Source organism: Hirundo rustica, chromosome 10, assembly GCF_015227805.2.
Source record: "Hirundo rustica isolate bHirRus1 chromosome 10, bHirRus1.pri.v3, whole genome shotgun sequence".
NCBI lineage: Eukaryota > Metazoa > Chordata > Aves > Passeriformes > Hirundinidae > Hirundo > Hirundo rustica.
This window is the reverse complement of record NC_053459.1, coordinates 1,838,723-1,851,924: the sequence shown is the minus strand read 5'-3', so window position 1 is coordinate 1,851,924 and position 13,202 is coordinate 1,838,723. Positions and strand designations below refer to the sequence as shown.

The window sequence follows — 13,202 nt, the reverse complement described above, 5'->3', positions numbered from 1 at the left end:
AAGTGGAAGCAAACATGTAGATGTGAATGGGAGACATAATGGTAGGAAAAAAAAAAGCAGCCCTTTTCAAAAGTAAAATGACTTTGTCAGGGTCCCTTTGCACTACGTGCATGGATGATTTGTGACAAAACAAAAAAGTGCTAGCCTAGCACGTCACCCATGTCAGAGATTAGAGCACTTCAAAACCTTCAGTAGTTCAAGCACTTGCTGGAACTTGAAAGGCTTTCTTAGGCAGTGCTGAGCTTCTTTATGGCCTTTACATGACTTTGATGTGCACCTAAGAGTGAGGAATCTTAATCTGAAGGTTTTCTATGGAAACACCCATATTGTATAATAAATCAGAAAATCTCATCACCCTGATTAATGTCGAGTCAAAAGTTTGCAAAAGTTTTTTGCCATTCGGAGTCATTGTTTTGATACCCAAATAAGAACCGTGAATTTCCAAGCACTCTGTTACTTTCAAAAGCTTCTGCAATAATGGCACTGGTGTAATACATCTGATCATTGACAAAGTATGGTGTGCAAGGAAGTAGGTGCTTATGCAAATGTCACTTTCCTTCCCATTCTCACTCCCTCTTTAAAGCAAAGATTTCAAGTTTTCCTTAAAGGTAAGGGATCTGTGGAAACACAATCAGTTTCTCCTGTGTTACAAAAGTTCTTCTCTTGAGTGCAAACATGGATATGTAAACATCAGCTTCGTTTTCCCCCTCACTATACACCCTTAACCCCCAGGAGCATTAATGGGAATTATGCATGCATAACGAGCACAGAATAGTCCCCTTATGAATAGGCCCTTGTTGGAACAATGAATACATTTAACCATTAACATCTAGGGATGTGCCCAACTATCCAATTTAACTAGCTGCCAAACAAAGCTACCATGACCTATCTGATATTGTCAGGTTTGTGACTGCAGCTCTCTGAAATTTGTCTCTCATTTGTTTTTAAAGGAGGTGGCACTGGTCTGTGCGGGGGCCCTTTGTCACAAGGAGCTCCTCACGGGAGGATGGGCTCCAGAACGCTGTCACATCCACCACAGGACGGAAGAGCTCTGCAGAGGCAAAGACTGTGACACCAGGAAGCAAGCAGAGTCATCAGAAGACCAAAAAAATCTACAGATATAACTTAAGTACATATATATGCTAGACATCATTATTAATAGACAGTAAGAGCAAAGGCAGAATGGCACAGAATCATATAAAGTGGGCTGAGAACTACATTCAAAAGAAAAGAGTGGAAAGACAACTTCTAGGGGAATCATTTTGTCCTCTACAGGTCTGAAGTTCCCGTGCAATTGCCTGGCTACACTTGCTCTTTATTTCTATATTTTAGCTATCAAAATGCAAGACAGAATCTAAGGATATGTAGCAACGATACTCCCCTGAGACTTCTGAGTCCACAAAATAAATGTAACGGTATCATCTGAGATACTCAAAATTCCTCCATTGTCTTAATTTCTTTCTGTACTCTTCCAGCTTGTGCTGTGAAATTTCACAAGTTAAAACTTTACTCATTAATCACGCATGTATGAATGCACTAAGAAGGTAATTAATAACCCTCCTTTAAAACTGATGTACTAAAAAGACTAAAATAGATTTTTTTTCTCCTAGAAGTGTATGCATAGTGTGCATCCATAAGAAAAGGCAAGGTTGTGACTGCTCCATCATAAATCATTTGTGTAACACTGCTGAGCCGCTTGGTGCTGTACAACGGCCCAGAGCCCCAAGAGGCTCCAGCACAGGCAAGCAATCTATAAAACTCATCTGTCAGCCTGCCAGGGTCAGCCTTTGGGCACCACCTTGGACAGAAGTGACCACTGCTGACCCAGAGGCATCCTCGGGGTGCCACCCCACTAAGCCATGGAGCTCCACCTGCATCGGACACCACAAGCCTACTGGACTCAGCATGGAATTAGCAAAGGCACCCGAGTTTCATTTCACATCCTGAAATAGGGAGACAAACGTGGTCCTTAGGTTCTTCGACAGGGTGGTCTGACAGAACAGTGTTGCTACAGCAGCTCAGGCACAAAGGGCTCCTTGTGTCATCATCAGCACTGCCATAAAGAATATTTAGCTGTTGTAAGGGACAAAATGCAGCCATAAAAAAGTGTCAGAGCAGGTTGGCACAGTCCTGCTATGACTGCTCCCCACACAACACAGGCAGTTCCCTGTGCAGGCTCAGGGTCCAGTCTCCAGCAGACCTGCACCTGCAGACCACCCTGGGGAAGGAAGGACACAAAATGGGGAAAAACCTTGTCCTCCTCAGTCTGTGCACCCAGCTCTGTGGAATCCTGTGCACCCAGCTCTTAGTTTGAGGCTCTGGTTATTTTCATGCCTCTGAAAAGATACTGTGCAGAAATATTGTGGGGTTTGCCATCAAATAATATACTGCCTTAAAACACTAAATCCTATCTGCTCGGCAGAAGATTTAAACAGGCTTGCCTCCCTATCTTATTCTATCCTTAGGATAAATCATTAAATGTTAGCTAGATGCTTTATTTCATCCATTGGTGCTGCTCAGAAGTTCCTTGTATGTGAACAAAGCAAATTCCTTTAAATATATCTTCATGGATATGGGGATGAACCTATCATCTTAAATACTGATACCTAATCAACAGATTGATACACTCCATATAAATTTTGTCACACACCTGGCTGCTGTCTGGGAATTGACTCTGATCCATCAAAATCTGTATTTTCCCCTAGAAGCAAAAGCGATGCTCTAAACTGGTATCCAGTGAGTATGCATTTGAACTATTATTAAACATATACCTCTTTATCATGTCATTTTATGCTTTCATGGGACAAAGATTCAATTACAAAGACTTTACAGTATTTGGAACTCTAGTTTTATACCATTTAAAGCAAAACCATTTCACCACCCAGGGTGCATTTTACACATATCCTTGCTTTTTACAGATCCTCAGGCTATGACATTTTTCATTATTAATCCATATAAAAGCTCTTATTTATTTTGATCTATTTTATTGATTTATACAGCAACTATCGTGCCAACTTTGTTTCCACTTATCACATTAGTGCTTTTCATTAGTACTGCCCTTTGGTTAAGAACTGTCTGCTCAGACCTGCCACATTGGCATGGGGGTGTGGGAGCATTATTCTTCTATTATTTTCTGATTACAGTCTGGTAGCAAGACTTCAGTGGCACATACGGTATCCTAGAGGTGGCTCTTGGGAGCCACCCGTATTTTAGGATGAGTCATTCCTTACTCAGCTTGCTTTCCATCCCAAGGTCCAGTTCAACTCCAGAATCAGCAGATCTTGAGCTGACCATTAAAAATAAAAATCGTTACATACTCTTATCTGCAGAGATTTCTCAGAGAATGAATAGACCCATGTGAATTGTAGCAATACTTGACTCAGTCTGACAAGAATATTGCGTGCTGGGAGAGAGTAGGTTCTCTGATGACTCTTGGATACCTTCCCAAGATATTTACAGGAATAGCTGATCTGAGGGACTGTCATTTTTCTTCTCACCTGGACCAAATGCTCATGCAAGTCACCAAAGACAATGTTTTCTGGGGCTCATGGATGTGAAAACTACAGGTTTTCCATCTGGCGGTGGAACGGCAATTCCATCTTTATGAGGCATTAAGTAAGTTTAAACACATTTTTTTCTGCCTACAGATTACTCCCAAGAGGGTATTACAGAGTGGGCAGCTGGTCCTGCGTCAAACAGAAATTTAAGACATGGGAAAAGAAGGGGAAAAAAAATGTTACTGCTGGGGAGACCTTGCCTGTATCCACAGCCATCACAGCTTCAGGTTAACACTTCTGGTGACAGTCTGAGTCTGAAGAGTGCTATAAAATCCTGAAAAGATTAATGAAGGAAGGATCCTTACTCCAGAGGAGCTGCAGGCTGCAAAAGCAAAGCCTTTCTTCTACTCAGAACAGCTATTTCAGCAAGCACAGGCCACAGCCCCTGACTGCTCAGAGGCTGGATGAGAGAAGTAAAGGAAGGACAGCTTTCAGGTTCAGCTTCCAGTTCAGAATAAATCACTTCTAGCCTTTTCCTTCACCTAAGGAAAGAATTAGGTGAAAGCCAGCCTGAAGAAGTGAAGGTATAGCTCAGTGATATTGTTTCTGGCTGCAGTCTACCACCCTTTCATGGTGGGTTTTCAGCAATAAAGCTGCTCACAGTAATACACCACGAAGTAGCCTGTAGACAGGGAAACTGAGGCACAGCTGTTCTGGGCTACTCAGAGAGAAACAAAGGTGGGAACCGAATCCATCTCACATAGGACCAATCCACCTCCTCCAAGAGCTATCACCCCGTTTGTGATGTAAATCACCAAGAAGCCTGTGTGTTCAAAAATAAGCAAAGACAAAGCGTAACAGGAAAACCACCTTCCATTGTAACAAGCTGCAAGGTAATGCCAAGGACATTCCAAACTTGGGTAACAATCAGGTTTGTTGAAAAGAAACAGGAACCTCATGGAAACAAGATTATTTTTTATGCCTTTTTTAACAGTCTTAACCACCCAATATAGTTCTTATGCCTGTGTTCATCCAGCAGTGTTTCCTCCCACCCTACTGAAGCCAGTCCCACACAACCACACGTGCAGGTGGACAGAACACCCAAGTACAAACTGCAGCTCACACCAGAGGGGTTTAGTCTCTCATTCTGATGGGGCAAAAACACCCTGGAGCCAATACAGCAAGTCCATGTCTCCTCTGACATACAGCAGACATTGACAGAATGTCACAGTGGGCAAAATGCCTTCACCAGGGGAACCTCAGTGTTCCCATTAGGGATGCAGAGAATCTCAGCAGTAACAAAAGAAAAACAGGAAAATAAAGTGTGGCATGACCCACTTCATAAGAAAATGGGCAATTTAATAGATATTCTCAGATGTATACAAAATAGGGATCTAATTCATGCTCCTTTCTCAACACACATGGGAGTTGGGCTACTGATTGAGGTGGGATGAGATCCAGTCTAATGCATGGTCCCACAGGCAGCAAGGGGCTTCTGGAGGGAATCTAGGACTTTGTCTGTGATTATTCAGAAAATAAACTGGTTTTAACGTATAAACTGTTAATGCATGTCCAGCTCTACAATGGGATGTTCAATATATACACAGTAATGAACTCTACTGCTGATTTAAGGTGCAGGATGATATAGGAGAATAAATCAGCTTTTAACAGAACAAAACCTGCCCTTCAGAAGCAAGCTCCTAAGCACAGCCTGGGCATCTTCTGTGCTTTTTGTAAACCAGTAGTACAACAAGATAAAGCTAATCATCCCTTTGGTAGTTTTCTACAAGTTGATTATTTATAACGTAAAGAGTTCCTAAAACTCTTTCACAAATGACATATTTTCCATGCTCCCCAGAAATCAGCCCTATTCTTCTCTCTCTGCTTACCATATGTTTACAGAGTGGGGTTTTTGCATGCTCAGACACTAGTCAACAAGCCAGATGGAGAACTGAGCATATGTGAGGGAGTAGGACGTTCTCGTGGTTACATGATTACCAAAGGAATCACAAGAAGATTTTTATTCTGCTTCTGCTACGATTCACTGCCTGAACATGGTCACGTCACATCACAGACTTCACTTGGGTTCATTCAGTTCTCCTCCAGAGAACTTGGAAAGCAGTGACAGGCAGGCACCACCACACTCCACATCCCAGAAAAACCTGGGAGTGTCCAGAACTCCTCCCAGAGCCCGTGCCAGGGCACACTGGAAGCTGTAACACAACCCAGGGCTCGCAGGGTATGGCCGAGGCAGCCCCTGTCTGGGAGCCATTCCAGACAGGGCAGCACGCATCAGGCTGGAGCTATCCAGACTCCCTGGAACCAAAGGCTTAGTCCCTTGGCAGGATTAACACAGTCCTTCACCCTTGGAGACAGCTTAGAATCCTCTCTCATCAAAATGTCAAATGAGGAGCTCCTACAAAAGCATCCCAGCTCAGTCGGTGATAATCAAAGTACACGATCAGAGATATATTACCTCATTTCTCAGTCTGGGGAAGGCACAAAAAACCCTTCCTGTGGATCACAGCCAAGGCAGGAGTACCTTTACCTGACCAATCTTTGCTATTTGCAGTAAATTACCCTTGAAACATGCCATTTGTTCCAAGAAAGTAGGGTACCAGAGAAGCACAGATTCCACCAGAGGAGAAGAGAGTCTTACAAGACAGACCAAGGAGATCTGCTGTTTCAAAATGCCTGCAGTTTGGATGTCTTACCCATCCCATATCCAAACGTGTCCTTAGCTCTGCACTCATCAATGGACTAGACTTCAGGGTAGAAAAATATCTCATGTCTTTTGGGGAAAGCTGTGGAAGAGAAACTTAAAACTCCTGCTCATCTCTAAGAGCTTATTCAGGTGACAATTTTCAGGCAGGTTGCTGCCAGATTCACATCACACCTTAAAAGCAAAAGCCTTTTTTTTTCCCCCCCCTTAGGAGTATTCCTCCTTCCCTTGCCATTACATTTTATCCAGGAGGCTGGCAGGTCCTGCCCAAACTCTCCACCTCCCTTCAGGCCACGCTGACAGCTCTCTACCTCCCACTCAGCAATCCCAGGAACCTGGCTGCAGACCAGGTGAGCACAGGGAAGCAGCTGCCAGCCCACCAGTCCCCGTGAGGTCGTACCAGGATCCACTGCTGTATCCCAGATCCACCAGCTGATGCCACAGGAGGGTGTAGGCTACTAATTCTCCCAACTATTTAATTTAATTGCAAGTGAAATGGGCACCACCCATAAGAGGAGACAGAAAGTTTACACCTGTCTGTCTGTCAGTCCCTCCCCAGGCACTGGGTTGGGCCTCTCTCCTTGACTGAGCTGCTCGTTTTCCTTGAAGGGTCAAAGAACCTAATAATCATTAAAACTTTAACGTCTGCTAGATTTGTTGTACTAGCCTATAAGATAGCCAACGGCTTTCAACACTTTGGTGACTGAAAATATCTAGTACACAGACAACAGGACAGCAAAAGTTTCATTTTTTAGAGAAAAGAAGCCAAAACCAACATGCAGGTGAGTGAAGAGCAGCCCAGGGCAGGGCAGGGCAGGGCAGGTCCACATGAGCAGAAGTGAGCAGGAAGCTCCCAGTACTTCACTCAGAGATCAATTCAGATGAGCACACTGCTCCCCAGTGTCACCCGCAGCTGCCCACCACTCTTCCACTTAAGCTGACATCCAACATATCCAGGGGATGTGTTTGACATTTGTGTGGCATTAAAATACATAATAAAATGAGCCTCAATGTCAGGAGAAATGTGTGTATATTAAGATATATTCGCCGATAACAGCTGCCCATGAAAATGTTGTAAAACACTTCAGTATTTATTTAAAAGAGGGCACAAGACAAGAGGAGCTACTACCCAGCAAGGGATCATTAAAACACACAAGCTTTGGTGGAGCAGAGTGATAGTCAATGAACAGGGAAGATCAATATGCACCACTTTTCCTCAGCTCCGCTCCAACCCTCTTCAAAGGAAACCTTTACGAGCTAAAATTTAAAAGCATATTACCCTCCATCACCTTCTCTCTTGCCATTTCTCTCCTGAGAGCTTGTTATTCAACAGGGAAGTTGGATAGGACACAAGAAGAAAATGAGACCTGTCCACAGCAGGAGGGTTGTAGCTAAATGAGCTTTAAGGTCCCTCCCAACCCACACCATTCCATGATTCTGTGATTCTCTTCAGCATCATAGCACCTACACCCACCTTCTGAAAGCAGACAACCTTTTGAGAAAGTTTCCTCTTCAGCACTAAAGCTTTATAGATAATGTAAATGCATCAATTTAAAGTTGGAAAAACTTCTTCCAGGAAGAGCACAGGAGAGAAGGTTAAGCATCCATCAAAATGGATGAAAAGCCTTGTTTTACCTCTCTTCTAGCCCTCCAAAACAACCACCATCTGATGCTCCTATCAGCACAGAACAGTAATACCAAGCTTCAAAAAGCCATTCCTGCAAATCTCTTCTTGCGAGAAAATGACAAATGATTCCTCCTCCACAGGTAACTCTACACCCCTGTGTCATCTCAGCTACCTCATGCGAAGTGAAGATCACCAGCACTCTGCAATCGATTACAGCCACGAGAGACCAGCCCAATGGCCTATCAAATTTAATCCCCAAGACAGAAACCTGTGCCAGAAAACATATCCAAAACTCATCTAAGACAAGCAGTCTTTCCATCAAACTCTGAAGCCTCTCAATTGAACTGTTCTCAAAAAAAAAAAAAAAAAAAAAAACAACAATCCAAATTGAAACTTGTACCACCACACACCTATAGACAATTGTAGTGGCATGAGGTAGCTAGAAACTGTGTTAGGAGAACATTTTCTTTAAACAGATTCACTGAAGAGTTTAGATGAGAAAACATGTAAAAGTGAGGAATGTGACTTCATTATCTAGATATATGATACATTCATGAGAGCTTAATTATGAAGTGCTTCATCTCCTTAACCAGGTTAGTTGCAGAATATGCAATAAAAAGAACCTATTTTATTATCTGTGCATTACTTTTCCCTTTCAGTTCTGTCAGGCATCGTTCCCGAACCGTGAAAAGGTAAAACGGAACAACACTCTGCTCATCAACTTTCTCAAGTGCTGCAGACTTACTGCTTAACTAAGCAAAAGCCAAGTTCTGCTGGCCGCATCCCTCCAAGGTGTCACCTCTGCCTTTCCTTATGACGGCGCGCCCCATCTCATCTGCCAGACGACTCTTCCCGAGTCGGACCTTAGAGCGAATTCACCGCCCGTCTGAAGATCTCACATCTGGCCCCCAAGCCAAACCTGTCACACTGTGCGGCTACTGCCCCGCCAGACACACCCCGCCTTCCGCCAAGGGGACCCTTCCCGTGAGGAGCGCTCTGCCCCAGGCAGGCGAAGGGATCGCTCCGCTCCGAAACGCGGGGCCGAAACCCCCGCTGCTCGCGGTGCGCACCGATAAGCAACACCTGCACGAGGTAAACGCGCAGGAGTCACGCCGCTCTCCTTCCCCGGGAAGTGTTATTTCAGCCAGCTTCGCCGCCGCTCCCCGCGGGACCCCGGCTGAGGCGAGCCCGGCCCCGCAACCCTCCCGTCGCGGAGCGGCCACCCGCCGCGGGTGGCTCGGTACTGACCGGCCGTGGGCACGTCGGGGACCAGCTTGAGGGGCCCGATCTGCCGCAGCTGGAACGCCGTCCGCACTTCGTGGCAGCTGGGGGACCTGCCCGCCGCCGCCGCGCCGCACAGCCCCGCCGCCAGCAGCCACAGCCCCAGGACGGCGCGGCTCCCGCCGGCGGCCATCTCGCACCCCGGCCACGGCCGCGGGCGGCCCGAGCGCTGCGGGGCGCGGGCCCTCAGCCGGTCCCGGCGGCGCTGCCCCCGCCCGCCGCCCGCGCTCCTCCTCGGCGGGAGCGGCCGCCGCCCCTCCCCGCCCCTCCCCGCGGGGCCCGAGGGCCGCCGCCGCCCCCCGAGCGCCGCGGGGGCAGGGCGGGCGGCGGGCGCGGAGCCCCGGCCGGGCGGGGGCCGGGACCCGTTCGGGGGACGGCGGCGGCGCCGCCCCGCTGCCGCCCGGCCCCTCGGGACGCCGAAGTTTGCGCTGAGCATCGCCGCGGTGCGGTCCCTGCAGAGCCGGCCGGGGCGGTGCGAGGCCCCGGGAGCGCCGGGAGAGGGGAGATGCGCGCTCTCGGCGTTGGGCTGGGGAGAACAGGTACGGAGAGCGAACGCGGCACGAGGTATGAAGCCCCAAAGCACTGCGGGCTGCGCGCTCATTCACGGTTTGCTTCGATCCTGAAATGCCTAGCAGATGACACGGCGGGGTCTTCGTGAGTCAAGTGTTACGCTCCAGCCAACAGCGCCCGCAGAGAATAAAAACTTTACCCCAGGAAACGTATCCTTATACACCGAATGTAGATATAAATTGTTCGTTTGTACAAAAACCGGCGGCAGTCCCAACCCATATGGTCGGGGGGGGGGGGGGGGGGGGCGGGCATAGCCCCCTCCTGGGGATTATACCACCTTCAGAGAGGTGGTCTGCAATCTTTTCTCTGCCCTCAGCAAACTTCGGTGTCAACTGCTTTACCACACGTTTGAGCACAGAACTATGCTGAACAACCATGACTATTTTCCATTTCACAAAAACGTTCAACTTCCAGAGACACCAGACCCAAGCAGTCTCCCATAAAGAGTCCCATTTGCACAGCACCTCTCAGGCATATGGAGCACGTTACCAGCCACAAGAATGACTATTGTTTGAGGCAGTAATGTCTGATTTCTTGAAGGTTACTTGCAACCCTCTTGATGCTTCTAATGTGCTTCTGGAGCAGCAGGGGAGCCCACCTGCAGCTAATTTAACCATTATACATTCCCATAGGTAGTAATGAGAGGCTGAGCTCAAGTACTGAAGTTGCCTGAGTTGTATTTTAATAGCTAGAATTGCAAATCCTTTCAGCAATTTACTTGTATTAACTTTGTTCCTATCAAGACAACAAGAGATTAATTTTCCTTTTTTTCTTTTTTTTTTTTTTTTTTTGAGAATAAAAACCCCAAACAATCTGATGTAGACCATTTAACTCGCAAACTAAAAGTAAAAACAAACTGGAAGAACAGACCAGCCTTATAATCAGACTTCTAAATTCAAAAGTAGAGAACGAATCACCTTGAAAGCCCTCTGCTCACCCAGTTGAGAGCTGCAGTCATGGGCTCTTCCTGCAGTTTTTCAAGGTCACAGGACACCAAAAGGGCTGGCCCCCAGGAAATCCAGAGCCCATGGACACCAATACAGGTTATACAAGGCTGACATTACACATGGAGATATTAACAAACCAAGGTGGCAACAGGTAGATTAAAGACAGATGAGGGAATAATCAGCATCAGTGACAGAACAAATCAGCATCATAAGGCACAGCTGCCAAACCATGGTCCAGCATGTGGGTTTATGAACCCAAGGAAGATGAACAAGTTGCCCCCAGCTGCATTTTGTTTAACCTCAGGCCCAATCCTAAAAGACTTTATTCAGACAATACCCCCATTGACTTCAGTGGGAGTTCTGCCAGAAAAGAAATGGTAGGATGATGGATCTGATAAATAATTTACTTGACAAATAACAGCATTATTTGGCATATATGTTACTCTATGAATAGCATCGAATCAGTCCTGTGCAAGGGCTTGAGGCATTTAATTCAGTGGGGTTTTTTGCTATTGTTTTCAGTGGGTGGCAAATTCAAATCCCTAGTTCTTTTCTAACATGATTTGTTTTAGTGCCTCATCTTTATATGATGGATGTTCTTTTCATCACGTGTCTTCTTAAGTTATGTCACTTATTTGTACTTTTTAATTGGTCCTCATAGTGTTAGCAGAGGACAGTCCGTTACATGATCTCCAGTTCCCCTCCTCGCCTCAAAATCCTGCTAAAGACCCAGAATTATTCCTGTGTCCAGCAGAAAACTCAGTGAACTGGAATGTGCATACATGTAATACTGGTTACTTCATTACATAAGGAAACATTTACATTTCTCGTGATTTTGTGATATTTTTATTGAGAAGCATTAAGTAAAGATGGCATGTTACATTTTTTCAGGCTGGAATTTCATTTTTTCCCCCCCCCCTTCCAAATGAAAAATTTACACCCTCCAAACACTGCTCAGGTGTATGTTTTTGCCACTGATTATATCCATGAGGTCTATCAGTTATCACCTGAGCAGCCCCAGGTGATGTGCATGCACACAGTCCACTGGTAAATGCTGGCCCTTGCATCCCGGCCGTGACGCTTACCTGTCACACTCCTGACACTGCGTAGGTGACAAATGAGAACCTTCTGGCACCACTGAGCATCCAAGAGTGCTGCTTAAAGCCAGCAAGTGAAAAGTGACAGGCGCTTCAGGTGTCTGTCCCTACAAAGGGATCCCCAACCCCGGAGTCACGTTTGATTTCCCACAGGACTGGGAACACACGCCATAGGCACAATACAGTGGGCTCCAAGGAATTTAGCCCCCATTTCTCCAAAACACGCTCCACACACAGCAGGGCAGTCAGGCTGCCTGTAGTGGAGGTGGGCAGGTGCTTAATGGCAAACACGCCTGAGTGCTTTGCTGGAACAGGGCTACAGTTAACACCAGAGCTGTTTAACCAATTATTGTACAGGACATTCTACCACATTTGGAACAATCACAGTTTACCTTGTCAACAGGTGTCTTGTATTTTAACAAATTAATATTTATCAACCGTCCATCACTGAGAACTGTATCAGTACTTCTTACAATGAACAGCCACATAAATCTGCCCAAACAACCCGCTCAGCCTAATCCTGCTAAAGCAACCACAGTACTCAGCATGAGCTTTGGATGTGTAAGAAAAGCTGGGATCAGGCCTAGAAACAGGGTTTTGTGTGCCTGCTGCCTCAGCCCTTCTCTGGTTGAATATAGCTGGAGCTTTGCCAGTAATTTAAATGGAAGCTGGACTAATTCCCTTATGTTTAAGATAAGCTCATCTCCAACTGGACTTTCCACCAATGGGGACTTAATGGGCACAAGGTCTGCTCTTGCCAGTTTGGCTTCCAGAGGAGAGCTTTGCTGTTTGTGTCTCAGCCATCCCAGGAGAGGCAGCAATCCAGTCTTTACAGCCTTATTTTATCTTTGGAGGTCCAATCATTCAAGGTACGTGTCTCACTGAAGCACCTGAAGAACTCAGTGGATAGAAGTAAAATTAAGGAACCCATTTATGTCATTGGGATAACCCCAAATGACATGCTGATTTTCATTTAAAAAACAGCTTAATCAGCCTCAAAAGAAGTGTAAAACCTTGTAATTAAGACTAGTTTGCTTTTTCAGGGTTTTATAAGTTTCTGGTGTTTCTTCTTTTAAGAAAGTTAAAATTATTTTCTGAAGACTATTTCAAGTCAGAGCAAACTTTAAAGCTGAATATGAAATTTTAAATATAGATCTTAATAGTAAAAACTTTGTGCATGAAATATGCATAAATATGCCAAGACTAAAAGGCACTGCTAGAAAATTGTTTCTGTGATTTTACTCAATTTTTTCTCATCCTGTTAAATGATGAACACTACGAAGCTATTAGGAAAAATACCTGTCTATGCCTACCATAGTTTTTTTGTTTGTTTAGCGATCCCATTTCCTTCTCTTCTCCTTCCCTTCCAGTACTGAGCACAAAGAGAATGATCATGCTGCCGTACCATGAATTGTTTCCCATGCTGCATGTACTCCACACAGAAAAAATGTCTGCAGACCT

At 45.7% G+C, this 13,202-nt stretch overlaps 1 protein-coding gene across 5 annotated transcripts in view; it reads right to left on the bottom strand.

Moving 5' to 3' along the window:
* Positions 1 to 10,730, bottom strand: part of LOC120757069 (glypican-5-like) — a 337,974-nt gene extending 327,244 nt beyond the window's left edge. Inside the window, exon 1 of one of the 5 annotated variants that reach the window (XM_040074150.2) lies at positions 10,635 to 10,730. Coding sequence is in view for 1 of the 5 variants with exons in the window: in XM_040074149.2 (XP_039930083.2) it covers positions 9,095 to 9,260 (166 nt within the window). In the remaining 4 variants the exon portion in view is untranslated. Of the gene's footprint in view, positions 1 to 6,619; positions 6,638 to 8,591; positions 8,701 to 9,094; positions 9,261 to 10,614 lie in introns of those variants that run through there. The other 4 variants (XM_040074151.2, XM_040074149.2, XM_040074152.2 and 1 more) reach the window with 4 other exon arrangements.
* Positions 10,731 to 13,202: the final 2,472 nt, after the last annotated feature.